The sequence below is a fragment of the Equus asinus genome, chromosome 1, assembly GCF_041296235.1.
Source record: "Equus asinus isolate D_3611 breed Donkey chromosome 1, EquAss-T2T_v2, whole genome shotgun sequence".
Lineage (NCBI taxonomy): Eukaryota > Metazoa > Chordata > Mammalia > Perissodactyla > Equidae > Equus > Equus asinus.
Genome location: NC_091790.1, coordinates 37,535,732 through 37,554,736, shown reverse-complemented (window position 1 = coordinate 37,554,736; position 19,005 = coordinate 37,535,732). Strand labels below are relative to the sequence as shown.

Genomic DNA, 19,005 nt, shown 5'->3' with positions numbered 1-19,005 from the left:
TATCAAGTAGCCAGAAACTCAAGGGAATATTCTCTTGGTGCCTCAATTGAACTCTGTCTCAGGGTCCAAGAAGGGTTTTCCCCAAGGTAAAAACAAAAATGAGAATTTCAGATCTAAGGTCTCTGCCGCCTTTTTTCCCACAGTGTGCTCGTGGTGATAATTATAGGACGTGCGGTTTGGGAAAGAAAACCCAAGCTGGAGAGTTGGAGTGGCTCATTTCCCAACCAGTGATGGGCGGGCGGATGCCTGGCTGGAGGAGGCTGGGAAGTCAAATCTTGGGATCTTGGGACCAGTGAAAGGTGATGAAATACCTTCTAGCCCCCAGGAGATCATTTGGTTGTCAAGAGGCAGATTGCAGAGTGAGTGTTCTCTGCCTGTGGCCTCTTCCTCTGGCGTTGGGTACCAAGCCCAGATGTACTGATCCTCGGAGCTTCCTCTCAGGGACATCTTTCTTTGTTCACCAGAATACGCCCTGTCACTGCGAGGGCTCAGCACTGTTGACACGTAGTCCAAGATCTAGGCGAGGACGTGATTTGTTATCCCTAAATGAGTTGCTCTAAGAGTGAAAGTAAGTTTCTGAATTGAGTAAACAAAAAAAGAAAGAAAGGCACATCGTAACAGAGAAAAGTCCAGATTATGTACTTTCTGTTATCACAGCAGGGCCATATTGCAATTAGAAAATGAGTCTGGACACACTTACCTATCAGAGTTCAGGAAAAGAATTTAGAGCTCCAGGTTACGTAACAAAATATTCTAGAAGCACTAGGTGTTAAGATTTTCATCGTGGTGAGCACAGCTGACCAGCGGTTGAGCTAGAGAAATGCTGTGTGATGGGTTGTTTATTGACAAGGCCGTGTCGGGTAGGGACTCTGGCATAGACTGCCATCACAGGGGCTATGGTGTCAACCCAAGCTCTATCGCCTTGTAGCTGTGTGACCTTGGGAAAAATTACTTAAACTTTCTAATCTTTAGCTCCATAAGCTGTAAGCAGAGGACTGAGATACCTCCCAGGTGATGAAGAGGGAAATGAGCTTGAGGAGGCTAGTACAGTACCTGGCACATAGACAGTGTTAGGAAATGTGAGTTCTCTGCCTTTCCCTATACTAATCAGAATAGCTTTGTCACTAATTACAATAGCTTTTCCCCATCATAGCTGTTTGTTCTTGGCAGTAAGACTGACTGTTGCTCTCCCCTGTGCTGTCTCATATTGATTTTCTCTGTCCATCCCTCCCTCCTTCCTCATGAAGTTAGTGCCACAGTCACCCAGTGAGACACTGCTTTTCATCACCAGGAGCTGCCATGTCGTAGTGAAGGCACCATGAATGCAGCACATCAGCTGTGCTGGGCAGAATTTTTACTGGGATTATTCCTATTTCAGATCTTATGGGGTAAAAGGTTATCATTCACATCATAATCTTGCACAATTTTTTATTCTAGCATCTGATGCATTTATAACATTCTTAGGAAGAGTATCTAGAAAGTGCGAAGCTACAGCAGAGAGTCTCAACCTCTGTTGGCATTTTGGGTAGATAATTCTGGTTTTGGTGGGTTTTTTTGTGGGGTGGTGACTGTCCAGTGCAATAGAGGTTGTTTAGCAGCATCCCTGGCCTCAGCCTGCTTGGTGCCAGTTATGTCAACCAACAGTGACTCGACATTGCCAGATGCCCGCTGGGGAGCAGATCATTGCCAGCTGAGAACCACTGATTACACTTATGGTTTGTGATCCCATAGAAATGGGTTCCGTAAATGTACTACAGCATGAGACCGTTGAGAAGTAGACGTGAAACAAAACCGAATTCAAACTCACCTGCCTACTGGCAAATAAATAAACATGTTAAAATATCAAAGGGAATTCAAGCAAAAAAAAAAAAAACTGAAAAAGGCAAGCTCAGAAAGATATGCCTTTTCATCAGGTAATTAATTAATCTCTCATCTTTGTCGTGTTAAAAATGTACTGTTTCCTCACTAACTGAAATCATGAGTACGTAGGTAATTGCTTAAATGCCAGGGAAAATAACAGAAGTTCGGTAATTGTTGAATGAGAAGAAGTGAAAGTTTTTCTTAAATTTTGGGACGCATGTGTTTAATTGAAACTGCTTTTGAGGGGCCAGCCCCGTGGCCGAGTGGTTAAGTTTGCGCGCTCTGCTTCGCGGGCCCAGGGTCTCACCAGTTCAGATCCTGGACGTGGACATGGCATGGCTCATCAGGCCATGCTGAGGTGGCATCCCACGTAGCACAACCAGAAGGACCCACAACTAGAATATACAACTATGTACTGGGGGGGGGGGGGGAGAAGAAGAAGAAGAAGAAAAGATTGGCAGCAGATGTTAGCTCTAAAAAAAGAAAATGCTTTTGAATAAGATGCCAAGTGGCAGAAAATGTGTCATACAGAAAGGAGAGCTCTGGGCTGGGCATCAGAGGGACCCGGGACACTGCAGTGGGCTCTTATCTCAAGAAGGTAACTTCCCCGGCACATAGGAACCCCGGGGCGGTTAGTTCCCTCACAGCTGCAGAATTTTATGAACCCATAATTTATAGGGCCCGCCTGTGTAGTGATGACGTTAATGCTTTTTTGTAAGTTAGCAGCTGGGTGATTACTTATCCAAGTCCTAACTGACATCGAAACTTTCTTCTGCAAGTTATATGATAGAATAATTTGAGATATAAAAATCATCTCTCTGCCTCATTGAGGAATTTCATAGATGTCATGTGTGCCTGCCAGTACTGTTTTGTCATTGTCATTGTGGATGCTGTTCAGTTTGTGCAGCATGACTCAGGGTGCCCTAGCCGATCAGCATGGAAAGCCAGCTGCCTGGCTGTCCAGTATTGGTTTTTATTCTCCACCTGAAGCCAGAGCTCTGCTTCCTGTGCAGGTTCCTAACAGGATTTGTCCAAATGGTCAGTCCCTTCCCAACCCGGACACTTCCTTTCTGAACAGATTGTGGGTTTTGAGGTTTGAATCAAGCCATGTGAAAAATTGCTATCGAATAGCCCCCGTGCCTCCACAATAAACATCAGCCAGCGTTTCCTGTTTTCATTCATGTTCTAAGTTGAATAACTGTCCCCACCCCCACCCCTGCAAAGAGATTGCCAAGACAAATAATTGTCGTGGCATGTGCAAGCATTTTCTTGCAAGCCTTTTTAAATATGCAGCTTTCAGAAGTCTGCATTACCTGCTTTTCAGGAATGTTAAATCAGAGTAAGTGCACTTGCTTCAAGAACACGTCTCTATTAAAGTCGCCATTAAGTAGTTCTTTAGCTCCTATCTCTTTTAAAATTTATTAAGAGCAGCAAATATGAGAAGGGAATAAATTGCTTACTTCAGATCACTAGGAAAACTTAACTTACAGGCTTTCTATGTTGACAGTTCCCAGGGAGTGCCTGAGAAATGGAACTTGCCAGTAAGGGTGGCTTGTCCCCTTCTCATATCAAAGCCTCTGAGGTACTAAGACACAGATACACAGCCCTTGAAGGGTCCATTTCCAAGATAATGCTCCTTGATGACACATCACGTGGTCCTTACTTTTGTATTACTAATGTACCTCAGCATACCTTTTCCATGCTCTCTGTTTTCCCTAGCAGCTGATATTTGAAAACAAATAACATAAAAGTGATTCCATGCAGTATTTCAGAACAGTTTTCAAAGCGTGAGAATTTGGCACTTTCTTCTGTTTTCCTCACATCATTTGCCTCCATATTTCCTTTGCCTTTGGAAGCCACAGCTTGTGGACCTTTATAACTGCATCCTGTTTTCTTCCCTAACTGAAGTTTTCTGTTACTACTATTTTTTTTCCAATTTATCTCTCAAAATATGAAATGAAGCTTAGCTAGCCTATGTAGACACTTGAGATGGCCGTATCTTTATCAGATATGATATTTATACCTTGTATTAAAAGTGTTTTGGTGTTGTTAGGAAAAAGGTCTGATAGGGAGGAATAAGAACATATTTTTAATTCTGTTTAATTCTATTTTTTGTGTCTATCTACCTATCTCCATTGAATGGTAGACTTGACTTTATATCGTCATTGGCTCCAATTCTGACAGTTTCTTCATATCTTTGTCAGTTCATTCATTTATACGCGCCAGGTACTGTGTTAGGTACTGGAGATGCAAAGATGAGTGAGATAGGGTCCCTGAGCTCTACGTGCAAGATGACACCTGAGTCTAAATTAGGATGCTAGGTGCAGAGGTAGATGTGGGCCCCACGAGGGAGCACCCGGGATGGGCGAGGGGCAGTAGCTCTCTCTGCCTGAGGGGATCAGGGCAAGCTTCCAGGAAATGCGACCTCTGAACTGAGGCTTGGACAACGAGTTAAAGAAGGGAGAGGGCAGAGCGGAATGTTCCAGGTGGGAGAAGAGGGGTGGAGACGACAAGTAACATAGTGTGTGTGAGCTCTGCAGAAAGCTGGATATTCCCAAAGCGTGAAATTTGAGGCAGAGCGTGAGGAAGATGAAGGCTGAGGTGTGTGCTTGAGGTTACATTAGGGTGGCCTCAGGTTTGATGTTAAGGAACTTGGATTTTTTCCTTTAAGCAAAGTGAGCTGATGAAGGAAGGCGAACGCGGTAACTAGGTTGTGATTTGTTTGTTCAGTGCCTACTCCATGCGTTGCAGGGTTGATCTCTAACAGACATGGTCTCTGTCCTCACGGAGCCTACAGTCTACCAGGGGAGCTTCAAGTGGAAACGTGCTTCCGGTTGGAAAGACCTTAGAGATCACGTAATCAAACCCCGTTATGTAAAATGTACGCAATGCTCTACTTCTGGCCATCGGGCAACATTGAACAGTTTTTCAAATAGCACAGCTTTGTAAAAAAATGTGTGAAACTTTGGTTCCTTGAGTCTCTCCTCCTCAGAACTGATCAGACCAGAGAATGGGTCTTGGTAGTTGAAATAATGACTTCTCCAGTCATCACAGATCATTTCTCTTCTTGACAAATTGGCTTCTACTCTTGCTCTGTCCTTTATCTGTGAATCCCTTTGTTCCTTTTCCCCTCTCCTCCCCCAACTCTCTGAAACTCTGGAGGAAACCTCTTTGTCCCTTAGGGCCTGACTCTGTCGTCACCTTCCCCAAACCTCCTGGGCAAAATCCATCCCTGGTGGCGTGCTGAGCTCCAATTCTCTGGAGTCCAGTAGCAGACGGTCTCTCTTGCTACGTCCCTGGAGTGCTTAAGGTTAGGGACCCTAAGACTGGGCTTCTGCCACTGAGAAAAATGCCAAGACATAGAAGGAATTCAACAAATGCTGAAGAATTGAATATGATTTCTACCAAGTGGGAGAATTGTTCTTTTGGCAGTAATGATGCCAACCATTTTTGTGAGCTCCCACTAGGCACCAAAAACCCAGTTCAGTATTTTATGTGTGTTCTCTAACTTCATCCTCCCGGCAAGTCAAATGAGGATGTTGAGTCTGAAATAGATCAAGTAACTCATCAGGGTTCAATTGATAATTATCACTGTTCAATTGTCAGCTCATATGCACAGCTGGGGGGGATTCTGGATCCTGTCTGTCTGCTTATCTCTCTGTGATACTAACCAGCAGGGTGGTCAACTGTAGTCCAGTACTCATGGCCTTGCTCTCCATCTTTTCCCCCACCAGGAGGCCACTCTATAAGGACTTTTGACAAAGTCATCTGAATATTCCTTTTCTGGGGTCCACCATCAGGCTAAAGTGAGCATTGGTTTTACAGGAGTACCACTGAGGTAGACATTGTTATTGTCAATGGTTTTCTCCAGTTTTGACCACGGCTAATAAAATCACTAGACTTGCCCCAAATACTATATAAAAAGGAGTGTCTTTTACGTCTTTAAATTACTCTGCTAAATCGCTTGTTCAAAGAAAACATAATGAAGGAAAAAATGACTTTGTAGCTATCTCCATTCCAAATTGAATATTTTTAAAGGAATATTTTTCAATTTGTCAAAAGCATATCAACAGTCATAAAAATTTTTTATATCCTCTGGCACCATACTCTCACCCGTGGGAATTTATTCCAAAATATAATTTGAAAAAGGTTCGAGCTCATATGCACAGATATTTTGCAGCATTGTTTATGTTGGAAACAACCCAAACATCTACTAACAAGGGGAACAATTTTGTAAATCTTGGTACATCAACTCAACAAAATTATAAGCTGCCACATATAATCATAAATTTTGAATGTTTGTAGTACAGCAAGAAAACTCTGTGATAATTTTAAAGTAAAGGGGCAGACTATGAAATTCTACCTATTCTGTGAAAGTTATATAGGCATATGAAGAACTTAAAGGAAACTGTAAAGAATTAGAACAACTGTTGATGTATTTAGAGTTTGAAATTATGTGTGACATTTAATCATTTATTTCCTTAATTCTTTTCTTTTGAGGAAGATTAGCCCTGAGCTAACATCTGCTGCCAATCCTCCTCTTTTTGCTGAGGAAGACTGGCCCTGAGCTAACATCCGTGCCCATCTTCCTCTACTTTATATGTGGGACGCCTGCCACAGCACGGCTTTTGCCAAGCATTGCCATGTCTGCACCCAGGATCCGAACCGGCGAACCGCAGGCCGCCAAAGCAGAACATGTGCACTTAACCACTGCGCCACCCGGCCGGCCCCCTCTTTCCTTACTTCTTGTTAAAATGTGTGTATTCAGTGAATGCTGGAGACAAATATCTTCCTTCATTCACATTTTAAGTGTTTTTTATTTTATCTTAGTAGGTTTTTTTACTGCCAATTCCTATCTCTGGCTTAAATTATGGCCTTAGTAGTACTGTCAATAGATAGTTCATATTTCATAAATATTTACTTTCTATTACATTAATAGTATTCCTTTCTAGAGCAATGTGCTTTTTTTAACGGGCATTCATCTCACCTGGGGATCTTGTTAAAATGCTGATTCTCATTCAGTAGGTCTGGGGTACGTAGATTCTGCATTTCTAATAAGCCCCCAGAGGCTGCTGGTACTGCTGGTCCTAGAGCTCTTGTTTATGTGTGAAGATGCTGTTGCTGACCCAGTGTCACTAGTATTCTCTTGGAAGACAATGTTAGATGTTCTGTCTGCTGTGTCCGTGTTTGCCACAGTAACATTTCCAGCACTATAGGGGTGGGGGAGGGGATGGCTAAAGATGCTCGTCTTCTGTGGTTGTGGAATAAAGATGCTATCTTATGCCAAACTTGATGATCCACCTCCTTAAACCGCTGAACTACCTTGAATTTTGTCAATCAACAGAAATGACCAGGTGGCCCTAAAATAACTAGTCCTCTATGCATGTTATAAAGACTGAGAAAGGATCTTCCATAGTAATCATGCTAGCAATGTCCTTTGATACAATTTGGAAACTGATTAAAAACTTGAAAATCCCATCTGTGTTGAGAAAAGCTTTGTTTTGAGTTATTTACCAGCGGGAAAATCTTGGCCTTGGCGATGAGTCGTTACACACGGTCGTGTGAAGCAGAGCGGAGAGCTATCTTTTTAGGGAATGTGAGCAAGTAGAACATTTTTGAAAATCGCCTTCCCTTTGCATATGAACAAGATGTAACCCGGAAGTAGAGGGGAGTTTCAGCTGTCCTTGCAACGTGAATCAGACCCATGATCGCCGAAACCTACTCTCGTTTTTAAAAGGTAACAGCAAGTGTCCGATCTGATTCTCCACAGTAACCGAAGCTGGCTTTGGCGCCGATATTGGAATGGAGAAGTTCTTCAATATCAAGTGCCGGGCCTCTGGCTTGGTGCCCAACGTTGTCGTGCTGGTGGCAACGGTTCGAGCTCTGAAGATGCACGGAGGCGGGCCAAGCGTAAGTCCCACCCTTCCTAATAAAACAGATTTTAAAATTAAGATAAAGCAGAATTCAGCGTTTGAAACGTTCAGGCCTGCTTGATCACTCCAGTTTCCTAAAGCAGCTCCTTTCTAACAAATCATCATTATGGGGCCCCTACAGTTTAGCAAGTTGAAGCAAATAGCAGCACCCCCCAAGTTGTTTCTAAGCAGTGTTTTGGAAAGGAGCATCATGGAACCGCTTTTTAGTCCTAAGATTTATATCTGAAACTCGTGTCAACCTTTGATAACCCCGCGTTAATGAGAGGAGTGAGGCTCTGGTTCCTGAGCAGAGAGCGTAAGGGTTAGAGTGATGGCTTTTGTGGGTGAGGTTTTTCACTGTTTGTACAGAGTTTTTTGGTTCACTGATGCTACATTGCATCAGATTTCATCTAAAACTATTTTCTTTCTGTTTCTGTTTATTATGGTTTCACTTCATAACTCTGAGATAGCACTGGATTGCTTAGTTCTGAGACAGCTTTGCTTGGAAAACACAAATTTTAATATTTTTAAAGACTTTTGATATTAACCTATCTTATATAGAGAATTTACACACATCTGAAAAGAAATTCCTTCCACAGAAGGTGTAGTCTTTTTCTCTTTCATTTTTAGGTATTTCCAGAGGGAGAAGAAAAAAATGTTATACCGGTTAATCATTTTGGAAATAAAATAATTAGAAGTTTCTTTGTCACTTATATTATTAAGGTATTAGACAAACTGGCACATCTGATTTCTTCGTTGGTATACTTTGTACACGAAAGTCATATCATCAATGACTAACTACATAGCAAAAATAAATAACAGATTTGCCATCATGAAACACCATATTGTGCATCATTTAATCATCTAAGCAATTCTTCGTCCTGGAGAAGCAGGCATTATTTTATACCATTTTACAGATGAGGAAGCTGAGGTTGGATGGGTTTAAGGATGTGGGCAGTGTCACCAGGCCAGCAGAGAGCCTAACTGGGACTTGGGCCCAAACCCCCTTCTCTATCCACTGTGAAGACCTGAATGTTAATGATGGGTAAACATTTTCTGAATCCCAATCCATTCATAATACGAGACACTTAAGCACTTCGTTTTAGCCTAAAGTTTCATCGTTATTTCAAATGGAAGGTTGACACAACACATATTATAAGATAGTGAATCCTAAAGAATTTTGATTTTGCCCAAAACACCACTTGTTGCTACAATCACTCTTTGACTTCAGACTTTGAATCTGTATACCAGCTTCCAGTTTCAGAAAACTATTTCTGCCGATATAAGATGCATTTGAAATTCTCCCTCTCTGTTTTGCACCCTGAAAATTGTAAAATCAAAGAGCTTCAACACTGGAAAGGGCTTTGAAATTGTCTAGTCTGGTTCCGTCTTTATACAGATGAAATGGCTGAGGTGCAGAATGATTCAGACGCTTGGTTAGTGTCACACGTCCATTTAGGGGACTAATCAGATGTGAAATCAAGGTCTCTTGACTTCTAGTCCAGATTTTTTCCATGCGCTGGTCTCTGTCCTGTAAAAATCCTCGACGCGATTTATAATCCTATTTCCGTTCATCTTAATGTATGTGCTGTTTCACAGTGATTGCATTTTTTCCTCCTTAATTCTTTGTGCCTCTTCCACTTCCACTTAAAGTCATGGTTCCACGCCAGCGATGATGGTGACAGGGCTCAAGCTTTGCAGGCACAGATATGGAAGAGGAATCAGGAAGCTAGACGAAGCTTAGCATCCTTCTGCATCCTGTTGTTTTGTGAATGTATGTGTGTCTCCAACTCAACTCTGAACCCCTTGAGATTAAGGACTGTGTCTTATTAATTGTGTATCCCTAGTGCCTGGCAGAGTCGGTATCAAGGAAATGTTTTCAGTGATTGAATAATAAATGAACTTTCTCTTAATCCTATATGTCATGTTACCCATCGCAGTGTCATTCCTTCATACTTGAAACAACTCTGTGGTAATGTTTTTGATCCGTTATAATTTCTATTTCCTTTTGATATCATTACACAAATAACCATGGCTGCCTTTTATGTTTATTCAGCTTGTTTCTTTCCATAGTGTGTGCAGTGGAAAGTCCTGGGACCCTTGAACTTGCCCATTTTAGCCCCAATCATTTTAAATTCATATTCTGTCTTCCAAAGTACCGACTATTCCTGGTGCAGTATAAGAACTAATACTGTTATAATATGAAATATATATAATAATCTCATAATTTTGGATCCAGATATTCCTTTTCAATTAGTTTTTTAAACCCAATGTATTACGGAGGATTCTCCAGAAGCAATAGGATGTGTGTGTGTGTGTGTGTATATATATATTTTTTTTTTTGAGGAAGATTAGCCCTGAGCTAACATCTGCTGCCAACCCTCCTCTTTTTGCTGAGGAAGACTGGCCCTGAGCTAACATTTGTGCCCATCTTCCTCTACTTTATACGTGGGACACCTACCACAGCATGGCGTGCCAAGCAGTGCCGTGTCTGCACCCGGGATCCGGACTGGTGAACCCTGGGCCACCAAAGTGGAACATGCGCACTTAACCGCTGTGCCACTGGGCCAGCCCCAAGGATGTATATTTATATAAAAAGAGATGTATTATAAGGAATTGGCTCATCTAATCGTGGAGGCTGGCAAGTCCGAAATCTACAGAGTGGCCAGCAGGCTGGAGACTCCGGAAAGCCTAAGTTCCAGTTCAGTCCCAGTCTGAATTTTCTCTTGCAGTCTTTTTGTTCTATTTGGGCCTCCAACTGATTGCATGCGGCCCACACACATCCTGGGGGGCAGTTTGCTTTACTCAGAGTCCACTGACTTAAATGTTATTCTCATTTGAAAATACCCTCACAGAAACACTCAAAATAATATTTGACCAAATATCTGGGCACCCCATGGCCCAAGTTGACACAAATTTAACCATTACACCCATTATTGCTGATTTTTGTGTGTGGTGCAGAGACCAGATCTAATTTCATTTTTTCTATATAGTCATGTGCTGCATAATGACATATCGGTCAAGGACAGACCACATAGACAAAGATGGTCCCATAAGATTAGTACCATACAGCCTAGGTTTGTGGTAGGCTGTACCACCTAGGTTTGTGTAAGTTCACTCTGTGATGTTCACACGATGATGAAGTCGCCTAACGATGCATTTCTCAGAAGGTGTCTCTGTCGTTAAGTGACCCATGACTGTGTTAATATCCAATAGGCCTGGCACTGTTTACTTACACAGTCCCTCCTCCTTCCTTGTCTTCAAGGCTACTTTGTGATAAATCAATTCTCCACATGCTTGTAGGTCTTTTTCTGGGATCTCCCTTGCTCTAGTCTATCTAAACAGAATTGTGTCTATGCCACGCTGACACCCTGTAGGGCAAGCTCATCAGGTCCTTCACGTGTGCCTGGCCTGTGACTGGCTTTTTTCATTTCCCTGTGTATCTTAGGATTGGCTCAGGAAGTTTCACAAAGAATCTTAGGATTTTGATCGAATGGCATTAAATCCATAGATAAAGTTGGGGAGGTTAGACAGCTTTCCATCTAAGAGCATGGGATATTTCTTCCTTGATTTAGATCTTTTAAAATGTATATACAACGCATATACGATGGTGGTCCCATAAGATTAGTACCATACAGCCTGGGCGTGTAGTAGGCTAGACCATGTAGCTTTGTGTAAGTCCACTCTATGATGTTTGCACAACGACAAAAATCACCTACCAACGCCTTTATCAGACCATATCCCTGTCGTTAAGTGACACGTGCTGTATATTGCTTTTATATCCCATGACCTCTCTAAATTCTCTTATTAATTGTTCTAATTTAGCTAGAGATACTTTAGGGAGTTCTATGTGGCGATCATCCCTAAAAATAATGACAGCTGTTTCTTCTTTTCCCATCTTTATCCTTTTTCTTCTTGTTACTGACCAGTCTTCGTAGTTGCAATGCTGTATTAAATAGTGGTGACAGGTGCCATCCTTTTCTCATTCCCTATCGCAAAGGGAATGCTTTTAATAGGTCATCACTAGTATGATGTTTTCTATAGATTTTTAGTATACGTTTTTTATCAGGTTAGGGAAATTGCCTTCTGGTCTTAGTTTGCCAAGTCTTTATACTAAATAGATATTGAATAATTGTCTTCATCTATTAGATGATATGGTTTTTCTCTTTAACCTACTATTGTTACAAATTATATTACTTAGCTTTCAAGTATTAAATGAACCTTAGGTTCCTAGAATAAATCCAACTTGAGGATATATTATCTTTTTTGATGAATAATTACATTTTGCATATTGCTTTCCTAATGTTTTAAGTAGGATCTTTGTATCTATATTTATCAGTTAGCCACATAAATTGGGAAGGATTCCTTCTTTTTTATATACTCTATAAGGATTGTGTAACATTAGAATAATCGGTTTATTCAAAAATGGGAAGAATGCACCTTTAACACTGTCTGGGTCTGTTGCTTAGGGATGATGGATAAATTAATTTTTTTAATGAATATAGAACTGTTTAGGTTTTCTGTTTCTTCTTAAATGAGTTTTAATAAAAGGTATACCCCTATGCATTTCTCTGTGTTTTTAAATGTATTGGTAGAAAGTGGATGATAGTATCCTATTAATTCTGTCTACAGCACATTCAGTTATAACATTTTTTCATTCTTTTTTTTAAAAATCTTACCAGAGTGTTGTCGATTTTGTTAGTCTTTTTAGGAACCAATTTTCAGTTTTATTGATCCTCTCTACTTTTTGGCATTTGTATACAATCCATTCTTACTGCTTTTGCTTAATTTTTGATTCTGTGGAACTTTGCATGTGTGCAAGCTCAGCAATGCTTTACGTTCTTTTTTTAATCTAGCATTTTAGTTGTTCCAATTTTGTCTACGCCACTGCTGGAAAACCCTTCTGAAAATACTTCATTATGTTCCCACAAGTTATCGAAAAACAATTTGTCACAGAGGCAACTTCTTTCCAAAGGCTTTCTGATATTCTCAAGGTCTCTCCTACTGAGAGGAGAGTAAGTCACCACGTGCTCAGAGAATCCAAATGCCCCGTCGTGTTTCCCACCAAAACCAGCAGCGGGCTCCACACAATAACAGCGTGGGATTGTGGAAAGGTACTAGATTGGGTTTTCAGAACCCCATGATGTTCAGGTCCCCGTCTGCCTCTCATTTGCTGTGTAACCTTGGGCAAGACTCCTGCCTTCTCCCAGCTTTTTCAATTTCCCCATCTTTAAACTGCCAACCCCACAGGTTATTGTGAGTAACTAGGCCAAATAAAAGCAAAAGTAACGGCAATCAGGCACTCTGTTGAAGCTGCAGCCCCCAGCCTCCTGCCACCCACCAGCATGGAGTACCTCATCGGCATCCAGGGCCCCGACTATGTCCTTGTTGCCTCCGTCCCGGTGGCCGCTTGCAATATTGTCCAGATGAAGGACGATCATGACAAGATGTTTAAGATGAGTGAAAAAATCTTACTCCTATGTGTTGGAGAGGCTGGAGACACTGCACAGTTTGCAGAATATATTCAGAAAAATGTGCAACTTTACAAGATGCGAAATGGTTATGAATTGTCTCCCACAGCAGCAGCTAATTTCACACGCCGAAACCTGACTGACTGTCTCCGGAGTCGGACTCCATATCATGTCAACCTCCTCCTGGCTGGCTACAATGAGCATGAGGCTCCAGCTCTCTACTACATGGACTACCTGGCCGCCTTGGCCAAGGCCCCTTTCGCAGCCCACGGCTATGGTGCCTTTCTGACTCTCAGTATCCTGGACCGATACTACACACCAACTCTCTCACGTGAGAGGGCAGTGGAGCTTCTTAGGAAATGTCTAGAGGAGCTCCAGAAACACTTCATCCTGAATCTGCCAGCCTTCAGTGTTCGAATCATTGAAAAAAATGGCATTCACAAGCTGGACAACATTTCTTTTCCTAGACATGGCTCCTAACGTCATGCCCTCCTTCACACTTGCCAGGGAACTTTTTTGGATGGGCTCCTTTATTTTTTTCTACTCTTTGGACCTGCACTCTTGATAGGTGGTTAATTCAGAATAAAGCTGCATATGGACAAATTGAAAAAAAAAAAAGTAATGGCAATCACTTCACAGTGGTTTAGAATTTATTTAGAATGATGATGCACTTTGTGTAAATTGGGTATTTAATCATTTACAGATTACACTTTATGCTGAGATAATGGGCAACAGTATGAAAGGTCATAATATTGGGTCAAATTAGAGTCACCTGAGGAGTTTTTAAATCTTACTGGTCCTGGGTCCCCCTCCCAGAAGCCCTGGTGTAATTGGTCTGGGTAGGGCCCAGGCCCCAGTGTTTGGTGAAATCTTCCCACAAGACTTTATGTTCGGCCGGGGCTGCCAGTTCCGTTTAGAGGAAACAAAGTGTGCTTTTAAATGTACCTTCCCCCAAAGCGACCATGATTTGTTTTTCCTTCAGATCTGTATCAATTAGAGTAAGCATTTTAATCAGATTATTCTTAATTTTGTCTCTTGTCTCAGGTAACTGCTGGTATCCCTCTGAAGAGAGAATATACAGAGGAGGTAAGAGTGGCTGTTTAAAAGGCTAATGTGAAGAATCGTTCCGTTCCGGTTAACCACTGGCTTGCAGTTGATTCTCAATCAGTGAATGCGTCCTAGACCCGTGGCCTCTTAGTGCTTTTCCAAAAACCCAAGAGGGAACGGGTCGGGGGAAGAGATGAGATCCATTCCGTTAACTCTTCGATCTTGAGAAATGGTGGATGCAGGCTTTCTGTGCGGTCCCCACGCCCTGGGCAGCCATCAGAGCGGGAGCTCACAGTCCCCAGCACAGAAACAAACATGAGGCTTATTCCCACGTGTTCTTTTGATATGGAAAAAGCTGACCTTGGAGGATACACAACTGGCTTTATGACTTGCTGAGGCTACCCGACTGCTTTCTGTAAACAGACTTCGATTTACTGGCAGCAGTACCTCTTGCCTCCTACAGGTGGCACCAGGGACTGGAGCAGAGCGTAGCTGGACAGCGCTGCTCGCCCTCCCTGGGCCTTGTGCCTTCCTGTCCACCAGCCTTCAGAGCGTGGGCACCTCGCTTATGTGCTGGCCGACAGTCAGCAGTAGAAATAGCTGCCTGGCTCAAAACCCAAATATGCCAAGGGACCCAGAATAATCTTAGAAATGATTTCGAAAATGAGCCTCCTCCCTCTGCAGCCATCTTTCTTGGAGGAGAAAGTGATTTATAGTCTTCTTTCATAGCTCCTAGGACAGTAAAGTGAGCAAAGACGGAAGCAATACCTGCCCAAGTGGGCCTGCCAGTTTCCTTTGGCCGGTTTGGTGGGAGGAGATCCATGGGGTCTGGTTTTCTTGCAGAACATCCCGCTGGTGGCAGACGGCTGCTGTAACCTTCAGAAGCAGATTCAGATCACTCAGCTCTTTGGGGTTCCAGTTGTCGTGGCCCTCAATGTCTTTAAGTAAGTTAAGCCCCCTGCTTTAAATGCGGCCATTTCACTGGGCCACCCTGTGAACTGTATTTGTGTCTCGTGGCTGTTTGGTCTTTCTCTGCTTCATCTCAAAGTATACAGAAATACTCAGCTCTTTCTGTTTGTTTGGTTGGTTTGATTTAGATTGGTTTCATTGTAGCTAAAGTGTTCTCAAATGTTATTAGGGAGATGAAATCTATATAGTCAGTTACCATTTCTTTGGCTTTTTTTTTTTTTAATCCCACCCAGCATTTCTGTCTGAAAGACTGGATGATCAAAGAGAAACCTTATGGAATTTTCTCGATAAAACCCTTAACAACTTGAAATATTTGCGTCCTGTGAGAGGATTTTTTTCCCATGCTTTTCTTTAAGTCTGATTTATTTAAACACAATGTAACCACTTTTGATGTTTAGAATATATTCAGTGTTAAGGAGCAAAGATCTGGAGAAGCAGCTAGTCTTTCTTGAAAAACATCACTAAATGAATACAGATGCAAAACCACAAACGTTTTCATCACTAGGACCGACACCCGTGCTGAGATAGACTTGGTGTGTGAGCTCGCGAAGCGGGCTGGTGCCTTTGATGCGGTCCCCTGCTATCACTGGTCGGTTGGCGGAAAAGGGTCGGTGGACCTGGCTCGGGCTGTGAGAGAAGCCGCAAGTGAAGGAAGTCGTTTCCAGTTCCTTTATGACGTTCAGGTAAGATCCAACAACAAGGATAATGGTGGCTAATATGTCTTACACCTTAACTGTGCGTCAGGCCAGTGCTGAGAGCTTTGCATAGACTATTCCATTTTGTCATCACAGCAACCATGCAGATAAGAAACCTACAGGTAGGGCCAGCCCAGTGGGGCAGCGGTTAAGTTTGCATGTTCCGATTGAGTGGCCCAGGGTTTGTCGGTTCGGATCCCAGGTGCAGACATGGCACCGGTTGGCAAGCCATGCTGTGGTAGGCGTCCCACATATAAAGTAGAGGAAGATGGGCACGGATGTTAGCTCAGGGCCAGTCTTCCTCAGCAAAAAGAGGAGGATTGGCAGCAGATGTTAGCTCAGGGTTAATCTTCCTCAAAAAAAGAAAGAAAACTAAAGGTGAAAGAGGTTATCAGTCATCTGACAGGGTCGCCCTGCCAAGGGCAGACCCCCCAAATCCTTGTCCCAAAGCCTGTGCTCTTGAAGGCTATATGCTCTACTTCCAGATAACAGGCCTCAGGGAGAGAGGTTTTAGAAAACAGGATTCAACAGCTAACATGCAGGATCTGCACAAGAACAAGACTTTTGAGCAATTTCATAAGGCTTGTGAAATCATGGGCAGTATTTTCCTTGTCCATTTCTGCTAGAGCTCTTTTTGTTGTTGTTGTTGTTGTTGAGGAAGATCAGCCCTGAGCTAACATCTGCTGCCAATCCTCCTCTTTTTGCTGAGGAAGACTGGCCCTGAGCTAACATCCGTGCCCATCTTCCTCTACTTTATATGTGAGACGCCTACCACAGCATGGCTTGCCAAGAGGTGCCATGTCCACACCCGGGATCCAAACTGGCAAACCCCGGGCCGCTGAAGCAGAATGTGGGAACTTAACCACTGTGCCACCGGGCGAGCCGCTGCTATAGCTTTTTTCTCTCATTGTGCTTTAATTTTTAATTGTGATACAAGACACATAACAGAAAATGTACCGTCCTAACCATTTTAAGTGCGCGGTTCAGTGGTGCTAACCGCATTCACGTTGTTGTGCAATCTCCGTAGCGCTTTTCACCGTGCAAAATTAAAACTCTGTACCCATTAAACAACGGCTCCCCATTCTCCTCTTCTCAGCCCCTGGCCACCCCATTCTACTTTCTGTCTCTGTCAGTCTACTTGAAATATCTCATATACGTGAAACCATACCCTATGTGTCTTTTTTGTGACCGGCTGATTCACTGTCTCAGTCTTTTCAGGCTGCCGTAACAATACCATAGGCCAGGTGGCTTATAAATGACAGAAATTTATTTCTCACAGTTTTGGTGGCTGGGAAGTCCAAGATCAAGGCACCGGCAGATTCGGTGTCGGGTGAGGAACCACTTCCTGGTTCGTAGACAGCCATCTTCTCACTGTGTCCTCACAAGGTGGAAGGGGAAGGGGTCTCTGTAGGGTCTTTTATGCGAACACTAATAGCATTCCTGAGGGCTCTGCCCTCATGACCTTCTTCCCGCCCCCAGAGGCCCCACCTCCTAGTACCGTCCCTTGGGGATCAGGCTCGACATAGGAATTTGGGGGGACACAAACGTTCAGTCTGTAGCGTTCACTTAGCATGATGTCCTCAAGATTCATCCGTGTTATTGCATATGTCAGAACTCCCTTCCTTTTTAAGGCTGAATCATAGTGCATTGTATGTATAGACCACATTTTGTTTATCCATTCACCTGTGGATGTCCACTTGGGTTACTTCCACCTTTTAGCTATTGTAAATAATGCTGCTGTGAACACGTGTGTAAAAATACCTCTTTGAGACCCTGCTTTCAGTTATTTGGGGTATATACCCAGAGATGGAGTTGCTGGGTTGTCTAGTATATTTTTACGCGTATCTGGATAATGAGTCTTCAGTCAGAAAATCTGAACTTCCCAGGACCTCACTCTTCCTTGCCGTTTATCCTGGCAGCCGCCTGACCATCTCTGTTCTGAATTTTGTGGTCCAGCTCTGGCTGTCGGATCGTCCTCATAGGGAGCATGCTCAGCCTTCAAGCCAATAGCTGGTCTCCCATTCCTCATCCCTCCCAGATTCTCTTGGTCTGTGTCTCAGATGTCGCAGACAGCAACATCGCTCCTCTTTTCTGTCCCGATGCAAAACCCAGCCGCATCAGTGAAGAGAGGGGCTTAGCAACAGCATCTCTAAGTCGACAGTTGCATCCACAGGAGCGTGATGATGCTCACTTATTGCTAGGACTCCCGCTTAAGGAGGGCTTTTTGCGCCAGCCACATGGGCACTTTGCACACGTTAACTTCTTCCTAACATGCCTGCAGGAACTGGTGGTATCTACCCATTTTACAGATAAGAAAAGTAAAGCACAAAGAGATTAAGTAAGCTGCCCACACAGTGTCCCGTAGCCAGAAAGTCAGAGCTGGGAGAGTATCTAGAATGATGGAGGTCACCGTCCTGCTCTGTTCTTCAGAATTCAGTACTGTGTTCAAAAGCAGGGGTGGGGGTGGGGATACCCCTTAAAGGGGCAGTAACTGCTGACCTGCTTGAAGAGGAAGGATGACAGTGGCATGAATGCATGCCAAATGGTTGTGGAAGGAAGGACTTCAGGAATGAATTGGGATGGTTTGCCCAGAACAGGCTGGTCTTATTGAAAGGCCATTTTATGAATGAGAGTCTAGAATGTTCTGGGTTACAGAGGTGGTGGAGATCCATGGGAGAGGCGACTTGGTTTCAACTTAAAGAAAAACGTTCTAATCAGAGCTGTGAGTTCTCTGATCCTGGAGATGTTAAGCATAGGATCGATGTCGCCTGCAGTGGGCACATCAGGGCAAGTGAAGCCAACTCCAGTGGCAGTTGGCCCAGGCGATCCTGGATTCTTTGCTGGGCCTGGCTGCCCGGGAGAGCCTTGCAGGGGTGTCTCCAGCGCCTAGCATGGCCCATGGCCGATTTACACAAGCCACTGTCAGGAGACTCCCTCTCTCCCGCCTGCTCTGAGTGCCTCCGACCACCGCCATCTGATCGCGGACCTCCCACTCTGAGTGGCAAAGGCAGTCTTTTTAATGAATGATTCACAAAGTGCGGCTGTCTTCAA

General features: G+C 43.3%; 1 protein-coding gene and 1 pseudogene across 4 annotated transcripts in view; both read left to right on the top strand.

Annotated features, from left to right (window-relative positions):
* The window catches only part of MTHFD1L (methylenetetrahydrofolate dehydrogenase (NADP+ dependent) 1 like), a 190,719-nt gene that overhangs the window by 107,208 nt on the left and 64,506 nt on the right, over nt 1-19,005 (top strand). For all 4 annotated transcript variants that reach the window (XM_044761002.2, XM_070490499.1, XM_070490456.1 and 1 more), the window contains 4 exons: nt 7,631-7,770; nt 14,288-14,329; nt 15,134-15,234; nt 15,765-15,942. In XM_044761002.2, the coding sequence (XP_044616937.2) occupies nt 7,631-7,770; nt 14,288-14,329; nt 15,134-15,234; nt 15,765-15,942 (461 nt within the window). The remainder of the gene's footprint in view (nt 1-7,630; nt 7,771-14,287; nt 14,330-15,133; nt 15,235-15,764; nt 15,943-19,005) is intronic.
* On the top strand, nt 12,352-13,863 carry LOC106837200 (proteasome subunit beta type-2 pseudogene; annotated as a pseudogene).